A 19,818-nucleotide genomic window follows, 5' to 3' on the forward strand; every position below is an offset into this window, starting at 1 on the left:
ACCAATTCATCAAAATTATCAGTGGGGTTGTCATGCTTTTTCATTTCTATAGCCAATTAAACATATCACCTGAAGAAATTGCGCCTAAGATGTTTTAGGCTTGTGACAGAATGGTTCCTGCATACTGCACGAAGAAGTGACATTGTCCATCTAAAGCTCTAGTCCTGGTACTCAATTCTGTGAACTTTGGGTCGTCGGTGGTTCTTTGTCATTGGACCATCTTTATTTTGCGATCCTTTCTCTAGCGTCATGTAAATGAGTCATCTGGGTCGGTCAGCATTTAGTTCCTGGTCATAGTGAATGATTTCTTATGCTCCCTGCGGTTTTGGTGAACATGGTATATAAATAGATGAGGAAGTTACTGATAACATAAGAACATTGGGCTATACTATTCATCTCACTTGGAGTCGCATTCAATGAGTCAATGACTGTCTTTTGTTGCATTGAACTTCTTTTTCTTTATCCACCTGAACTTAAGTTATAGGCACAATGAAGCAGAGACATAAATGCGCACTTGTTCACGAGAAAGAAAGAATTCTGTAGCGTGTGCAGTAATCGTTCATGCTTTTAGAATGCTAAAACTAGCCTCTGCTGCTGTTTCCTTCCAGAGCTTTTGCTCTGTGTCGTTGGATGCCCACACATTTTAAGATACACATGTTGGAGACATGTGCTACAAAGAATATAGGTTGAAGACTTCCATGAATAATTATGTAAGGAAAGGATGTTTCGAAAAAAAAAAAAAAATGTTTAAAGGAACATTTGATAACCACAAAAGTTGTTGACTTAGGGTGCGCATGAATACCATTCTGCTGCGGGCGCTATTTTCGAACGTAAATGATTTTTTTGATTACGTGTCTAGGAAATAATTTTCGAGTATTTGAAGGCGTTTGATAAATGTCCAAAATTTCTATTCCTAGAGTAGAAAAGAACATAAATGCGTTTAGAACTACACAAAATTTCGTTTCCCAAATAATATTTTAATAATATTTTGAATTGTTTAAATTTTTTTTTTTTTTACTTTCTTCTTTGGCCATGGCTCGCCGCGCCGCCTGGCGACGGCCATGCCCAGTGGCCGGCGAGAGGCGTCACGGACCTCGCCGCCGCCGGCGGAGGCGAGGTCGCCCTCGCCGGCGGAGGCGAGGTCGCCCTCGCCGGCGAGGGCGGGTGGACCCCTCGCCGCCTGGAGGCGGCCTCGCCGTCGCGACCCACGGCGAGGCTCGGCCGCCGTGGGTCGCGACGGCGAGGCCGAGCCTTGCCGTCTCGGGCGAGGCCGACCTCGCCGTCGCGGCCGACACGGCGAGGCTCGGCCTCGCTCGATCCGGGCGAGGCCGACCTTGCGCGTCGCGACCGGCGGCGAGGCTCGGCCTCGCTCGATCTGGCGAGGCCGCCTCGCCCGCGGCGAGGGTCCACCCTCGCCTCGGGTGAGTGGCGACCTCGCCTCCGCCGGCGGCCGGCGAGGGCCGTGACGCCCTCGCCGGCTCGGGCGTGGCCGTCGCCGGTGGCCGGCCACTGGTCGCGGCGGCGGCTCACCAAGAACAACACCACAAAATAAGAAAAGAAAAAAAACTGATTCTCAAAATTGTGCCGAGAAACAAGAAGCAACTTTTTTGTACTTCTTGTTTCTCTTCCAAAACTGTTTCTCGGCACAAATTTTTGCAAAAATGTGCCGAGAAACAAAAAGTTTACCAAACGCATTTCTGTTCCCAAACTATTTCTGGGAACAAAAGAACAGAAATTTTCACTATTTGGCACGTTACCAAACGGGCCCTTAGTGGTAAAGAGGTCGCTTGTCTTTCGTGAGGTCATGAACTTCATTCATGTCGTGAGCGAACCTTTGAACAGCTCATGCTGTGTTTCGTAACTTGGCATACCTCTCACGGAAGACTCGATGGCTGCTAATATCTTAGTAGGGCCGTAGTGACTGACTCGCTAACCTCGGATGCTCGAGTTAGGAGGTGGTGCGGAGTAATCATTGCTCAAACTGAACATTCCATAACCGGTGTCGGACTCTAATGGTAACATCGCGAGAGTCATGCTAGTTGCCCCTTACTAATAAAAAACATAACATGTTTGATGAATTGCCTTTTGCATTTCAAATCAGTCAAGCAAGTTGTTAGTTTACTAAAGACCTCTCCCATGACACTGGGTTAAGTTTAACACCGACAGGGCCTCTAATGGCGATCATGACACTGTAGCAGTGGGTGGGTTACTCAGGAGCGAGGATGGTGACTGAATTGGTGGTTACATTCACCTGTTTGGATATGTGCTTTTCGTTCAAGGCCGAGCCTATTGGCAATTTCTACCGGCTAGATCTAGCGTGAAAGTTGAGATATCGAAATGTCATTTTAGAAATGGTTTCTTGGAGTGTGATGGACATAATCTTGAAGGATGGTTATCTTCTCAGAGATGCGGATTTACTGATTCAATAGATTGCACATCTGCTCTTACAGCAGCAGATCAAAATCCAACACACAATCAGGGAAGGAAATGGATGAGCCAATTTCCTTGCTAATTGGGCTTGTTCCCATTAACTGTGCATTTGAGCAATTTCGTTCAACCTCCTCCTGAAGTTCAACTGTTGCTTTTGGGAGACAAGATGAATGTTAGTTTTGCTAGAGTTCATCAAGTTTTAACTTAATTTTGTACTTTATTCTTAGTAATCCAATGTCTGGTCCTTGCTCAAGACCCTAAGCGCGAGCTTAATTGAAATCTACTAATCCTTGGTACTTACAAACCATGTACTCCTAGGCTTCTATTAGTGTCTTTACACAGCTTGGTTCTTTCCTGATGTGCTAGAGCTCTTCTTCCAGAACTTGAACTGCAATGCCCTGTGCTCCAACATCTTCTCCACCTCCTCGATCGGGAGCCCCTTCGTTTCCGGCACATAGATCAGAACAAAGATCAACGCCCCGACCGAGATTACGCCGAATATTAGGAATGTCCACGAGGTCCCAATTGCCTGGGTTAGAGACAGGAAGGACTGGGCCACGATGAGGTTTGAAATCCAGTTTGCCGTGGCTGCTATACCTCCGCAAACCCCCCGGAACCTCAGAGGGTAGATCTCGGAGTTGACGATCCAAGGCACAGTGCCCATCCCAGGAGAGAAGAAGATGATGTACAAGGCTAGGCCGATGAGTGCAAGCCACCCATACTTGCTTGGGCAGCCCCTCGTGTACCACAGCCGGTCCTCTGCATGGCACGTATCCTTCACTGTGTCATTCGAGATTAAACATGCCCCCGGAAACATCTGCAATAATGTGATATAGGCGGTTCTGGTTAGCTGCTTCAATGCTTGAGACCTAGCAGGCTGATAAAAATAAAAACAACAGTAGGCAATGGGCATGCCCAATGCGTTACAGAAAAGAGAGAATTTTATTTTTGTTTAGAGTCGAGTGATCAAACTTACGATTCTGCCATTAGTGAGAAGCAAGTAAGCTCAAACAAGGATCTATTTTGAAATCGATATTTCAGTAAATGAAGGCAATGACTCGTACCGACTAGGACTACCGAGTGAGCAATAGGTGCTTTACCTTATTAGCAGGTGAAGCGCAAAACCCGCAATCAGGAGAAGAGGCCTTCAAACATTTCATGCAATCCCAAGAAGCGGCATTTCTCGCCGAACCGTAGTCTGGGCATGTGTAGTTCGCAAAGTGAGAAGTTGCAGCCTGGCTAACCAGCGGCGAGTGGGAACTCGTCTCATGAAAAACTGCAGACAAAAGTCCAAGAGATATCATCACCCCAAACAGACTGATCACGAGAAGTTTCTTCCTCCCGGTTCTGTCGATGAAGTATATGCTCACAACAGAACCAAATGCATTGAGCCCGGCTGTGACGAGTGAGAGCAGCAATGCGGTTTGGTTAGAAGCGAATCCGGCCAGCTGAACAATCGTGGGGCTGTAATACATGACGGTGTTTATTCCCACGAATTGCTGGAAGACCTGAAGTCCGACGCCAGCAATTAGCCCCCTCCTCACTGTTTTGGTCTTCAGTAACTTCTTGATGTTTATCTTCTCGGAAGATCCTGTTTCTTGGATCTCAGATTCAACGGATTCTTTGAGATCTTGTATCTCTCTGTCCACTTCATTGGCAGGGTAGATTTTCCTTAGTATGGCTTTGGCTTCTTCTTCTCTTCCCTTTATCGAAAAGTAGAGGGCTTATTAGACAAATAACTGAAGATGAGACTACATAGTGAACAGGGAAATTACAAAAGTGATTGTCAAACAACCCTGCGAAAAAGCCAACGGGGGGATTCGGGCAGCAGAAGCATTAGGATGAACTGCAACAGGGCTGGAATTCCGGCAACTCCGAGCATCCACCGCCACGTTCCTGGAGCCTGTGTCATCAAAATTTAAAGACAGTTTAAAACCAAAGACTTAGGCCTGCCTAAGTTTTCCCATCTTGATACTTTTGGAAAGATGTATAGATTCTGTGGTCTCAATTTGTTTCTTGAAAACTAATCTTCCTCATTCTTTCCTGCAGTTGAACTTCATCTAAGAAGTCCCTCTTATGTATTTCTCACCTTGGTAAAGGCCAAGTTGATCAGGTAAGACAGGAATTGGCCACCGGTGATGAGGAACCCGTTGGTGCTAACGAGGGCCCCGCGGATTTTTGCCGGAGACGCTTCTGAGATATAGAGTGGGGACGTCATCGACGCCATTCCGACCCCGAGCCCGACGAAGACTCGTCCGACGATCAAGAGAGCCGGATTCGGAGCAGAAGCCATGATAACCGCTCCAATGAAGAAGAGGAAATCCGCGACCAGGATCGCGCTCCTCCGTCCAAACCGATCGTTCATCCATCCGCCAATCGCAGCCCCGATGATCGCACCAGCTACCGCCATGCTCACTATGCTTTCCTGTTACGTGTAAGCCCCCCGTGGTAGTGAAAAATAGCATATTTGTTAGCATAACAGTTGATTTCTGCTTTTGGAGGTATGGTCATTCTACTATCTGAGTTTGTGCAGTACTCAGTTCAATGCTAGTCAAAAGGGTCATGCCACAAGGTAAGTAAACCAAATTTTGCGGTTTTACTATTGAACAATTCAAAGATGTAAAAGTAAAAGAAGAGTTAAAAATTGAAAAAGAGAGCTATAAAAGTGCAATTCTCAAAACAACACTGGATTATGATCTATGAACACTCAAATGTAATTAGATATACAGAAAGCCATTTCGGCTTTACTTTTCAAACTTTGTCTAGGATTTGCAAAGGGATAGCTTTGATTGTTTTTTTTCGGCCCAGCTTTGATCATTTCATTAGAAAAATAGATGCAGGAAATGCAAGCCCAGATGAACTGTCAAACTCGGGTGAGCCCAAGAAGGTACGTGAAGTCTTCTATCCCAAACTACTTGGCCCAAATAGACAGGCTTGGAGACTAGTTTAGCTTGGCAACATTGAGATCTTGTTCATACATACGGGGCTCTTGGAATCAAAAGCTAATAGGGGTGAGTAAAAGGAATCGTTCGTATTGGGAACTGTTCTATCCAGACCTATCCAGTCAATTTTGGGCAATTTTCGGGGGCACCGGTCTAGTTCCCAATTCGAAATGGTGATTCTATGTGTAAAACTGCCCACTCAGACCATCTGGACCGGACTTTTTTTTTTATTTTTTATTTCTTACAAATCTGTAAAAACTAAAAGAAATACTTGTCTGCTTCTATGGGTTTTGTTACTTATCTATGACTAAACTCTTTACAATAAACTCTGTAACACTTGCCCCTTCCCAATGTATTGCTTTAAATAAACACCTTCTATCAACAAACGAAAAATGAAATAAATAATTCAAACAATCCACAGAAAGAAACGCAACAATAATTCATATACCATACATACTTATGAAGAAATGTTTCATTGTCGCAAGGTGAAATAGTGAGCTCCCGAATTTAACATAGAGGGAAAAAAATGAGAAACACTTAGCTCACTTGAGAACTGGTCCGGTCGGTTTAGTTCCAAAACTAGATGGTTTAGTTCTAGGTTCCAGAAATTGAGAACCGATCACCCCTAAAAGCTAATATTCATGCTCTTGACATCTTTCCCCTCCTTTTTAGGGTGCTTATGGGTATTTTTTTTTGTTAGTGAGATGATCAAGACCAATGTAAGCAATAAAAACATGCCAAACCTCACGCACCTACTTATAAAAGCTAGTTGAACATGTGGTACAGAGTTTATAGATAGAGCACCCTCTATACAAGACGAGTCTGTGTCTTGATAAGATCTCAATAATGAATGAGATTGTGCAAAAACTCGAGACATCTGAAAATTTCACATTTTCGAGGCTGGACATTAATACAATTTACCGAAATGGTTTTCTGCTAAAGTAATCTTTTCTTCGTGAACTGAAAACATATTTGATCAAATGATGCGACGAGATCATTTTTTCACATATGTTTAAACAAGTGCGACTCTTTATTTTGGCCGAAAAGGATTGCGTAAATGAACTTAGTCATAACCCCAGAAAAAACCATTAAAAAGATTTTGGTACACCTATTTCTAAGTCGGACAAAATCATCTTACATGTGACCGCAACATTTGGGCCGACTTTCTAGCCAAAATGGCATAGGATAAGATCAAGAACAAGGAAATTTGAGCGGTCAACACACACAAAGATGGCTTCAACATATATAACAAATTTAATACCTCTCCTACTAGAAGACAGTATTTATCCATGGAGCCTTGAAAACAACATGTAAACAGCAAGAACATGTATATCACGAGATTTCCCAAAAAGACCCCCAAATTTAAATTCAATTCCAATTGTGCCTTGAACTTTTTCTTTTGTCTAAAAGAATCTTCAACTTTCTCTCTAGTCCCAAATTTGTCGACATATCCAAAAATTATCACTAGTTTCTTCAAAATTATCAACATTAGGGTCAGTTAGAGGTTCTATATTAGAACCTACGTTTTGCTCAATACCCTCACCTTCATATGGAATGATAGCAAACGCCTGATGTTGACAATCTTGAAGAAACCGATGACTATTTTTTGAAGCGTGGGCAGATTTGGAACTAAAATGTAAGTTGGGGATCCTTTTTTAACAAAACAAAGTTCAAGACAAAATTGGGATATGATCTAAAGTTAGAATTCAAACCATAGTGACTAATAACGAGAGAAGAAGAATCTCGGTACCCGAGTTGAAGCTACTGAAGAAAATTTTTTTTAAGAAAGAGAGATAATTAGTACGTATGAAATTAGTTTTTTTTTTACCTGAAGCACGGTCTCTCTGTCCACAGACTTGAAATCATCTCTAATGTACAAAAGTGCCCCGGATATGACTCCTGCGTGATTAACAGAGAAAACCAGGGATCAACCCAATTTTTAATCCTCATTTAGCCCAAACTTTAGTACTTGAATTTCAAAAGGGTGTGTTGGGTCTGGATCAATATTCTCATTTTATGCCTTTTGACACTTCATAAAATCACTGAAACTCCTCATTTCTTTGAAATAAGTAGCATGTAGAGAGAGAGAGAGAGAGAGAGAGAGAGAGAGAGAGAGAGAGAGAGAGAGAGAGAGAGAGAGAGATGACAGTGTCTTTTTCTTTCATGAGGTTAAGTGATGAAGATGAGAGAGGGAGAGAGATCAGATCAGACCAGTGTCGTAGCCGAAGAGGAGGCCGCCGATTCCGGCAGAGAAAGCGAGGCGGAGAACGTAAGGATTCTTCCATGCTAGAGAGAAGCACTCCCTGAAAGCTGAGGCGTCTGCTCCTTCCGTGTTAATCCCTCCTTCCATACTCTCTCTCTCTCTCTCTCTCTCTCTCTCTCTCTCTCTCTGGCCGATGGCTTCTTTGAGTGTCTACGTGATGTGGATCAAATTGCTCGAATGAGCATAGCAGGGAGAGAAACTGAGGTGATGATTCTGAATTGAGAGAGAGATAGAGAGAGAGAGAACGGACACTGTACGTATATATGAAGGAAGTCAGGACTCTGGAGTTTATCATTTTTGTCGTATGCTTGTTCCATCATGGACTAGCTCAAGCCAAACTAGTCAATTTTGGTGCTAATCTGACCAAAAAAAATAAAATTAGGTGCTAAAAAATACAGATGAAAAAAAAAAACAGAAGACCCTTTTTTTACCTTGGCCTGAAAGCATGTCCACGTGTCCCCTGCAGCGCGACTTTAAAGTCTCAATTTTTTTCTTGTTAATTATATGATGGGATGATAGTGACATATGGTGAATATGATAAATGAATAGATATGATTACATACTTGTAGAACCACCTCTCCTCCTCTAATAAGTGTGTACCAGACAATGGACGTGTTTAACTGATACTCTTCGGTTAGTCAACCTGATGATTGCATTAAGGTTATAGGACCTCTCGTGTCTTACCTTTAAGTCGTCGTCATACTTTGGTAGGTCATTTGAATATTCCAATGTACAAAATTTGACAGAAGTAATTACGATAGCTAGCTAATTGTGGAGTCCCGATGTATCGTTTCATAAAACAAGATTCGTGGGCTACTTCGTACTAGTTAACTCTAGGAAGTTCTTTGCCATTATGATACTAATAAGATATGATAAATGTCACCAAATTAAAAATAAGGGTTCGTTTGGTTGAACATATGCAAGGAGTTTTGGGGTCCTAAAGTCTTTTGAGCAAATGCAAATGGTGTTTGGTAAATTTTTTGAGGAATTTTGGAGAAATGCAATTGGCCTCTAATGGACTTTAGCCCGGCTTTGTGAGCTATATATCATTGATTATATAGTTAAATTCGTAAAGAGTTTGATTAAAACCTAATTGTTGACAAGTCATGACCAAACTAACCATGTGCAAGAATCCTAATGAAAGATGCCTATGTTTGAGGATGGCTTTGCTCTAACATGGAACGGTCGAGAAGCAAAAAGCGGACCACAAACCTTTTTCTTTTCTTGGACCAATCATCTTCACATGGTCAATTACACATCGGACCATGTAGAGATAGCACGTGGCGACAAGAAAGACCTACCCATGTTTTCGAAATGGGATTAACTCCAAATTGATGATAAAATCAAGGGTGTAGAAAATAGCAAAAGTAGTAATGGCCGAGTCGAAGAAGCTATAATATATGGGCGAGAAACATTCATTAAATTGGCCTCATGAGCGATTGGGGCTAATAAGGCATGCCTTGGTTAAGATCAGCTCTTCTGATCCAAACTGGAGTACATAATAAAGAGAGGTTAATTACTACGTTTTGGCCTTCTAGGCTCCGTTTGTTTCGCGAAAAAATGTGATATTTTTGGATAATGTTTTTCAAAAGTCATTTTTCAGGAAAATGACTATTTGTCGGTATTTGACTGAAATCTGAAAATGAACTAGAAAATATTTTCTACCGTTCGGTATGGAAAATATGATTTGATTTTCCTCCATGCACTCCTTTTAATAATTTTTTTATTTTTCTTCTTTTTTTATTTTTATATTTTTTTATTTTCTTTGTTTTTGTTTTTCCTTCTTCTTCGGCCGATCGCTAGCCACGTTGACGACCACAAGCAAGCTCGAGCCTTGCCACAAGTCAGCAAGGCTTGAGATTGCCCTTATTCCGGCGAGCCGAGCCTTGCTAGCCTCGAGCAAGGCTCCACCTCTCCAAATCCGACAAGGTCAAGCTCGCCCGAGGCGGGCGAGCTCGAGCCTCACTAGATTCCGATTAGATCGAGTCTCGCTCGCCTTAGGCGAGCTCGTCCCTTGCCTGTGGCCAGTCGCCAACCGTTGTTGTGGCCGACGACCAGCCGAAGAAGAAGGAAAAAAAAAACAAAGAAAATTAAAAAAATTACAATTTCAATTTTTATTAAAAATAATAAAAATAAAAATATTAAAATGAGTTCACCGAACAGAACGTGCTTGGTCTGAGTGAAAGAAAGAGGAGGGAAAGTGGTTTTCTCTTTTCGAAAAGAGAAAATCATTTTCCCCACTTTTGAGAGTGTTTTTGTCATTGACGGAAAAAAATGTTTTCCTTGACTTATTTACTTTATGTGAACCAACTGTCGGAAAATCAGGAAAACCTTTTCCTGAAAGCTATTTCTCGTAAAACAATCGGAGCCTTAAGATCAAATTCTTATTTAGTCCTTTTTCCTTTCTTTTTTTTTTAGGGTTTCGGAGAAATTTTCGACAGGGAGACTCACATGCATGTCGCACGTTCTACTAAAATTTGGGCACGACAAGGTCCAAGCGCAAATATTGGGATACCTTCGTTTGGTAAAATCTAAGCAAGGGGCCTCTTTTTCATTAGTGTAAGTGCTTAGAAAGTTTTCTTTCGCTTTCTTTTGTTGATTTCCTGATATGTTTACATCAATATTCCAAATTGGTGAATTGGAGTAATAACGTGTTTCTTCTTTTGGTGAAATAAATGGATTTCATGAACGAGTCATTAGAGCGCTACCACCTCCGATCCGTGGCACATTGATAACGATGGCTAGAGATAATCGATCCTGCAGTGCCAAACCTACTAATTTGTCACTTTTGGTTTACATCAAGATGGCAATGATCATTTTTTTTCCGTCACCATTATGTATGCCTAAGGCGATAAAAGTAAGTTTCCACAATGGATATATGCAGTGATACTCAAGAATCGAGAAGAACGGTCGATGCTAATGATCACTTCCGAGCGTTATTAGAAGGGTGGCACACTAGTTAATTAATGTTCTCATCAAGTCGTAACTGCTTTACATCACTTGCAATATGAAGATCCAAGGGAGCGAGTCCATCACCACAGCTTGACCAAGATGCTTAGTAATGTATTGGCCGGACATTTGGAAAATATTCCCCCAACTAGAAATCAATGGGATAGAAAAGTAAGAGGACATGTGTCCGTGTGTGTCACCATTTTTCAAACCATACGGATTTGGAGTGTCAGAACTTCTTTCTTAGGTCAAAGCACATGGGCTGTCCTTTTATTTGACCATGAAAAAAAAAAAGAGCCAAAAAAAGATGCATTCAAAATATCTCTCTCCTCAAAACCGTACTCAATTCTGGAAAAAAAAAATTAGATATGTGCGTTTATTTTATTTGTAAGGAAATTATTCCACAATAATAAACTCCAACTAGCGGTGGCATCACCAGCCATGGCGGTCACACGAGGAACAGAGATGTCCGGCGGGATGGGGATGTGATGGACGGTGATGGGCAATGGAGAGCGGAAAAGGACGCGACAGTGAGGGGACACGAGAAAACATGTCAGAAGAATCGAGACTTATCGGTTTCAGCTTCAAATTCAGATATCCACCCATTCTAAAATCGATCATCTTAATTGAGATGTCTTTTATGTACATGTAATTTTCTTCCATTTAATCACTTCAAATTTTTAAATAAACTTTTTAATAAGTGTATATCAGTTGAGCCGGAATGGAAGCCGGTGAATAAATTAAAACCGTCCGTGAATTATTTTGTTGCGTGAAAGAGATGGTTCATACTTAAAAAAACAAATTAGTCAACTTTTGACTGATGATGTTCAAATGGCAAGAATAAGTTTATAACCAAAATGAAACCGGTTGCGGCTCTTATCACGCGGATGTATGATGTCATAGGGAAGGCTAAACCATTCGAAACAATAACAATCATACACTGTTACTCGATGACTCTTCGGAAACAAATCTTTGAATTTCAAAGTGTGGCTACACGCAGCGATTGAGAAAAACATCGTTTATTTTGCGCATGATGTGTATAATAAATCAATTGCAGTGCCCTCGTCACATGAAGCCAAAAAGTTCTGCTTTGAAATTTCACTGAATGTCCGGTGTCTGATTGACGTGTTTCTCTGCGTGGATTGTACATAATTGGTATGCAAAACGTCATCTACTAACTTAGTTTGCAATTTTTTGCATACTTAATAGTTAACTCGGACATGAACACCAACGTCATCGAAAGGAAAGGAGAAAATAAACTTAAAGAAACTTGAATTACTAATGAAGGCCAACGCAATTGATATTAGCTATCAAATCCCTTTGGCTATTTCTTCTTTTCTTTTCTTTTTTTGTTCTTTGTGCATCCGTTTTCAAGAGAAACGATTTTCCAGCAAAATTAAGATTTTGACCCATTTAACAAACTTAACTAAAACTAAAAGTAGATAATGTCCATATTGGAATTTATAAATCACCAAATAGGGAAAAGTAACAAAAAAATCATAAACATATTGCATTCATACAAATTCAGTCTTAAACTTTTGAATTAAATTAATTTAGTCTTAAACATTTTTACATTTATACCGATGCAGTCCATCATGCCAATTTAGGCTAGAAACGCTAACGTGGATGCCGGTCATCTCACGTGGCACGGTCGGCATTGACGTAGACATTTTTAATATTTTTTTTTGAAATTTTTTTCAATTAAGGATGGACAAAAACGTGACTATAAAAAAGACTTGGCTTGAAATTTTGAACAAGACCAATTGATCCAATTGGATTAGGATTTAAAAGAGGCATGTCATTCTCTAGGCCAAACCTGTCCTTACTCCTTAGGAAGTTATCAAACAACGACTAGACGAGAGCAAAGGCTACTGATTTTTCCACGTAAAGCGACAACTCAAGCCTCTATAATGGGGAATAAAGCAGCAAAGTTTATTACTTTTTCCATGCAAAAGACACGTCCGGATAAAAGGAAGATCGACTTTATTGGGGACGACAAAAGCTTTACATGTAGAGAATCAAACTGGGTTTGTGATGGAGCATGCAATGTAAAACAAATATCTTCTATCGATCGACCTACTCCACTCTCCAGCTCTAACGACCCAAAATCGAGACTGGATCAACTAGCGCAACCGTCGAAGCCTGTGACGGGTTAGGGATGTGGTTACCTCTCCACGAAGCAGTCTACTTGCACTATAAGTACATGCACTTCACTCATCGCTCAAGGCATTCTTTTACAATGATTACACCCACACACTCTCTCTCTCGAAAAATTACAATCAGAATCACCCGGTTTTTCTCAGAGACTAAGGAAGAGGAGTAAGAACAAGCTAGAAAGATTCTTAATCATTTTGGCCACACTTCAACTCCATTTTTACGATATATATGCCCTTTAAATTGGGTTAATACCACGAAAAACTAGTACACCTGTGACAAATTTACCACAAACTAATTTTTTGATCACCGAAAACCCCAAACTGGTACACCTGTGACAAACGGAGGGTAAAACCCTAAATTGGTACACATGTCAACTGTCACGTGTCATCCAACTCAGAAATTTGACGGTAAAATTAAATGAAAACTAACGGAGGGTAAAATTGTTACAGGTGTACCAATTTAGGGTTTTCGGTGGTCAAAAAATTAGTTTAGGGTAAATTTATCATAGATGTATCAGTTTAAGATTTTTCGTGATATTAAACATTTTATTAAACTTCGGAGTCTTCCCTTGGGTCAAAATAGCGGTTGCAAAGATTGTTCTTAACTCAAAACGTTCACGTGGAGCTAATTAATGAATTTTGCCCAAGAGAAACCCTACTACTACCTCTCCAAACTTGTCCGACACTTCCTTTGATTAGCGAAAAATGACAAACCTCTTTGAGCTTCTCCCGGAATGTTTCACTGTAGATTCGACAGCATAAAATTGGCTCCAAAGCCCAAATTTTTTTTTTTTGATAATTGAAAAATAAATGGGTCTTCGTATCCTGGTTTGTGGATGATCATACACTCTATCTGAAGCGTGAACTTCCTTTAACGCGATCCTTCCAAAATTGATGATTTTCTAAGTCCAAATATGTTCGCTTGTTGCATTTAGGTGCTTCCAAACATATTGATGTACTTATATTATCATAGTTGTCCTTCTATTTTGTCTGTCCAAGCACATTAACGATCTCACATCCCTTGCTTGTTCTCCAAAATCTAAAGGTCCTTCTAACTCTCACATTTATCTCCAGTATCTTATTCTCCATTTGCAGATAAAGGTAGCTAGCTGTCCACCAGCACAGACGTCCTATTATTAACATTATTTGCGTATAAACTTTTGTATGTAAAGAATATTTCCTCTGCATACTCAAATATACATATTACTTCCCAAACAATATTTTTTTTTTTTTTTTTTGATTTTGATGACCTGAGGAACCCCCGCACGGCCGACAGCGGGAGGTAAACCCCGGGGCGACACGTCTTGCTACCACACACGTGCACCGGTTAAGTCACCCTGCGGCACTTGGGATTCGAACACTCAACCTTTTGCGAGAGGAAGAGTGCGCGCTCAAGCAGCGCTATCCCAAGCGGGTGGTAACCCAAACAATATTTTATCATCTTCAAAATACATAAAAATGGTGTTACATCACAAAACCTAACTTGATCACGAGTGTCGATTAGGAGATGAGAGAGTAATAACTTAGGTTATTCGCCACTTTATTGCGCGCTCTAGGGTTATTAGAAATGCTAATTACATCACAAAAACATCGTTTTAAGTACCGGGCGTCTATGTAAATAAAGTAAAAAGTACTGATAATTATCATGGTATTTTGCGAAAGTTTCAGTAGTTTGATGCGCATTATCATATTTGCATGGGCAGGTACAAGGATGAACAGATGTTCGGGTTGTTTTCTGACTTATTATTAATCATGTAAGGAAGTTCCAAGGAAATTAGGTTGTAGCTATGGTCTAAGTGGAGTATATTCTATGGAACTACAACTAATTATCTTGGTTCATCATGGGCTTTGAGCAGGTGTAACCTCCCCCTTCTTCATGAAGAGTTATGAAATTACTTATTTCAGATCAATCTAAAAAATTAGTACTTTCTAAGCTTTGAGTGACCCACACGAAGTTTTATTTATGCAACGCAAACTGGACCGATCGAACTACTGCGTAAATCTCCAGTGTCGTTATCGTTCTCCGTTGATTTCTCCGAGTAATTTCTCCTTTTCATGTTAGACTTAAATTGTAAGATCCATTAGTTTCCATATTATTTTACAACACGAATATTCCTCGTCTTTTCTATGTTTTTTTCAAAAAATCTGTCCATAGTATGTAGCTTCATCCAATTCTGAATGTCCAACTTACCACATCATTCGTGCCCCTCAAGTTGATCAATATCGAATGGAATTAATTTTCCTTAATTAGAGAAGTATTTGTTCCTAAAAGGAAATCGGATATGTAGTAACATGAACTTAAGAAAGGTGCTTCGTGACCTCCAATCAAATGACAACACATCACGAGGATTTATCCACATTTTCGATGGCGTCATTAGGAATGAGTTTGCTCAACTCTGGTAGGTGTTAGCTTCTCTTTTGGAAAAAAAAAATGTTCAATTTCCACATTAAGATAGTCAAATGGGAAATGCTTGCCATGGAAAGTTCAAGTTCATATTTGACACGTGATGTGGAAAGAAAAATTAGGTCAACGAATATCAAATCATCCTGAGTTTTCGTATTTGAGTCGAAAAAGCAACTACCACCACTACTTTCGAGCATATTCTTAACCCTCGTAATTGAGATAATTACACAAATAGTTCTCAAACTTTGGCTAAATATGCAATGTGGCCCCTTAACTTTTAATTTGTTCAATGTGGTCATGAAACTTTAGTCCAATGTGTAATGTGATTCTTGAACTATTAATTTATTCAATGTGATCCATGAACTTTTGGTAAATATTCAATCTAATCCATAGACTATATGAAAATGTCCAATATTATCCTTCATTTAATCAAGATCGGAGACAACATTGAATACTTTCATATAATTTAAGGATTAAATTAAATATGTACCAAAAATTGAGGGATCATATTGAACAAATTAAAAGTTCAGGGACCACATTGCACATTGACTTAAAGTTCAGGGATCATATTAAACAAATTAAAAATTCAGGGACCACATTACACATTTGACTTAAATTTTAAGGATTGCTTGTGTCATTTTTCCCTCATAATTCAAGTGTTCCATCCTTTTTCCCTCATAATTCAAGTGGTCCTTACCTCAAGTTGGATATACGATATATCTTGGGTTCGCAAGATCATACTTTCATAGAAAAGTTAGGATCCACAACCATCGCTTTGTGATTGAAGCTTTAATTACTCGATGCATATGGGTACAACCCTTTTTGTATCGATCATTGCTGTCAAGCTAACCATATTAAAAAAAAAAAAGGAAGAAGAAATTTCATATTCTCCAGAATTCTGGATGATTCCTTTGAAAACTAAAAAAATGGGTCATTGTCGATCGGCATTACTACGCGCCTTCTTTTCCTTTTTTAACTTTTCTCGTCAATCCTCTTTCCCATTGCAATCTGCACATTGGGAAAGATTCTCTGTGTAATGAGTATGGCCTCGAATGACCCCTTTGGGTGAACTATTTCGTACGTGAGTCAATCGTATCCGCAATTTTTTAATGTGAGGCCATCCTAAGCCATTTTTAAAGGTTGAAAGTGTATTTCCTCTTGTCATGATCACCATCCTCGACTTTCCACAGATGTGTAATCCTTCTTATTAGAATGGCCACGCGTGTGGTTGCAAAGAAAATTAAATTAAATGTATGATACTTGTATTAGTAAAGATCATCTTAGTATCGTCATTCTTCTTTAAGTTGTAAATCAATACCTCTCACTAAACTCTTAATTATCGATCATGAAAGATAACTTTCAAAACGTTTTTCGAGTCACTTGATGATACTATTGAAGTACTTCTATCGCAAATTAGACCTGTCAAAATGGGTCATAGACCTATTTCTTAACCCATAAATAATGGATTGAGTTGTTGCGTGAGTTAATTATATTTAATAAATGGGTCATACATGGGTTTAAACATAATATGAGTATTAAATAGTTTATAACTTACTTAGATCCAACTCAATTCTATAGCTGCGTTTAAGAAGGGCTTTCCCAAGCCACTTTGGGCGTCCAAAGTCCATTGGGCTAAGATTGAGTGTTTGGGAAATTTTTTTGTAAACCTCATTAAGAGAAAGTTGGCCTTTGGAAGGCTAGAAGCCCAAGGTAGGTAGGAGGCTTCCTTGGGCATTTCAGCGTTCTCGACATGCTGTTGGGACAACAATGAAATTTTTTTTCATTGCCTTTGTTGCTCTCATAGACTTATTGAAATTCCAACTTTAACCCTGTTTTAATTAGCAACCCTAGATGAAGCAACCGGTCTTGCTTTTTTCTGAATTTGCCTCTCTTCGAGTCGCTCGCCTCTCTCGTTGCCTCTCTCTAGTGGCCTCTCTCTTCACCACTGGCTTCTCTCATGCTCGCCTCTCTCTTTGCTCAGAATCGAGTCGCTCACCTCTCTCTTCGCTCCAAACCCAATTGCTCGTCTCACCTCAAATCCAAGTTCTTTTGCTTCGATTCCTTCTTGTTGTGTTTTTTCTAGTTGTGATTGTTAAGCGCACGGTAATTTCGTGAACGGTACTTTTGATGTAGGGCTTGATTGAGTCATTGCTTGAGTAATACAAAGTTTTTTTTATGGAGTTGGAAGAGTGCAAGGTATCTAGAAGAAGATTGGGGCATTCTGTTCACTGACGTTATTGGTGACGTTGTAAAATTCAAGATTATCTTAGCTGAATTGAAGAAATAAAATTGTCTTATTTTTCTTTGCCTTGGATGCATATGGTTCATGTAATCTGCAGTATAGCAGCTATCTTAGATTAGCTGCTCTACTTTTACTTTGTTTTGACGACTTTGTTAATTCCTAGAATGCCAAAGAGACGACAACAAAAAAGGATACGCAGTCATAAGCATGTAATTCTTTAGCAACTCATTTCCCTTTAGCAGTATAGCAGGCCATTGTTTTTCCATTTTCATACAATGGCTAGTGATATAATTATTCCTCTTTGCTCTTGGAAAATCTGCATGTTAAGCACAACTTGCTGATAAATGACATTTTTGCTATATATGACGATCGATGGGCTAATAGAGGTTTTGTACTCAAGGCCTTGGAACAATTAATTGGTGTAGATACTTTTTGGCATGAACCTTTTTATAAACACTAGGTCTCTCTCCCTATTAATTACCCACATTAATGTTTGACCTAAGGCTGCCTTTCTGAACACTTCACAATGATTTTGTTGGATGTCGCATTGTGCTGTAGCTTTATGTTTCCTTAGTTTGAAAGAGAAATGTATATCTAGTGAAAACATTTGTAAGAATTGAGTGGCTTCTGATATGTCTTAATGTTCTGTCAAAATCTGCATACGCATGTGCTCATTCATGTTTACGGAATTGGGACATACTTCATCTCGTTTGTTTGCATTTTTCAAATGTGTTCGTGATTATTTTATTGGACGATGGCAAGTTCATCAAAGGAAAATGCATATTGGAGCTCGGAAGATGTAGAAACTTTTTGTCAATTGGGCATTGAACAAATTGAAAAAAACAATCATCCGACAAGCAACAAAAGGGATGGATGGACAGTCATAATTAACAAGTTTGAGGAGTTGAGGTGCAAAAGGTATGATAAAAATTAAATGAAGAGTAAGTGGGATAATCTTAAGGAAGAATGGAAAAAATGGAAGCAATTGATTAAAAAAGAAATGGGACTAGGATGGGATCTAAGGAAGAAAACCATTGATACGAGTGATGAATGGTGGGAGAGGAAAATTAAGGTGTTTATCTCTTCTTTTGTTACTTTTTCTAAGTTCGTCTTTTATGATACAACTTATGAAAATGTTCTATTATAACAGGCCAATCCTAAACTTAAAGTTTTTCGAACGTAAGGCGTACATTCGGAGGTTGAAGTTTTGTTGGATAGAATGCTCCAGGGTACATTTGCTATTGGAAGTATTACATGGAATTCTGTATAAGGTTTATGCAATAATATGGATATTGAGGCCACACAAGCTCACATTAGTGATTGTGTAAGATCTAATGATGATACTTTAGAGTGTAATGTAGGTAAAAAGATTGTTCAACTAAGTCAAAGTAAGAGCCATAAAAGAGTGGCGAAGAGTTCAATAAGGCAAGGTCGAGGAAAGATTGACAAAAATTTGACTGGACCTACTAAGTTAGCATCGCACATTGACAAGCTTTGTTCAGCTATTGAAAGTAGGAGTAATGCAACATCTTTTGCAAGGGAGTTTGATCCTTACAAGGAAATTATGCGAACATTGAAAGTCATACTTGAGATTAATCAAGACTAAAAACTATATTTCTTTGCACTCTCACATTGGCCGAAAAGAAAGACAACAAGCATATTTTCATGAACTTGGATAGAGATGAAGAAAAAGTCGAGTGGCTCAAGTTTAAGTTGGAAGAGCATAATAGTCATCACTAGGATGTTAGCTACTTGTTTGAACTGTTTTGTATGCTACATTGATGTAATGTGAGACCTATTTCCAAGTTGGTGATTTGCACTCTGTTTGCACTATTTGTGAACTCTATTTCTATTTATGTTCTAATGTGAGACTTGTTTTCAGATGGTGTTCTTTTGATTGGGTGGAGTTTGCATATATATGATGGATGATATAATTGTTCCATTGATAGATGATATATATTATTCATCATTTTTCTTACTATAACTCTATATTTTGTTACTTTGACAAGTTATGGATGATTCTCCTGAAAGTGAAAATCATGAAAATAAGGAAGGGGAATGTTGGCCACTTGTGGGAGCTACTCAATTCGCAATGGCTTATCAGGCAATATACAATTACAAAGAACCTTGTATGACATCATCATATACAAGAAATGCATGATTGGAAGAGTTGATGAGTGGAGATACTAATCCGATAAGATGTTATCAAATGTTTAGAATGGATAATATTGTATTTAATAATTTAGTGCATAACTTAGTTACATGATATGGTCTTCAAGGAACTAGGAATATTGATGTTACAGAAATGCTTGGAATGTTTCTTCACATTTTAGGACATTTTTTTTTGCTAAATATTCACATTTTAGGACATGGTATAGGTAACAGGTTAACAAAAAAACACTTTCAATGCTGGGGGGAAACCGCAAGTGGGT

General features: G+C 39.4%; 1 protein-coding gene and 1 pseudogene across 1 annotated transcript; one reads left to right on the top strand and one right to left on the bottom strand.

Annotated features, from left to right (window-relative positions):
* Nucleotides 1-2,500: 2,500 nt before the first annotated feature.
* Nucleotides 2,501-7,741, bottom strand: LOC115693787 (probable inositol transporter 2). The gene is made up of 6 exons (XM_030620848.2): nucleotides 7,584-7,741; nucleotides 7,201-7,271; nucleotides 4,520-4,855; nucleotides 4,226-4,333; nucleotides 3,531-4,133; nucleotides 2,501-3,247 (listed from the first exon to the last, which is right to left on the bottom strand). Exons 1-6 carry the CDS (start codon nucleotides 7,720-7,722, stop codon nucleotides 2,765-2,767), a joined length of 1,740 nt encoding a protein of 579 aa, XP_030476708.1. The 5' UTR covers nucleotides 7,723-7,741; the 3' UTR covers nucleotides 2,501-2,764.
* Nucleotides 7,742-18,140: 10,399 nt separating this feature from the next.
* LOC115693788 (L10-interacting MYB domain-containing protein-like) lies at nucleotides 18,141-19,126 on the top strand (annotated as a pseudogene).
* Nucleotides 19,127-19,818: the final 692 nt, after the last annotated feature.

This window comes from Syzygium oleosum, unplaced genomic scaffold, assembly GCF_021117445.2.
Source record: "Syzygium oleosum isolate NSW1041296 unplaced genomic scaffold, Sole_v2.1 Sole_v2.24, whole genome shotgun sequence".
In the NCBI taxonomy this organism is placed as follows: domain Eukaryota; kingdom Viridiplantae; phylum Streptophyta; class Magnoliopsida; order Myrtales; family Myrtaceae; genus Syzygium; species Syzygium oleosum.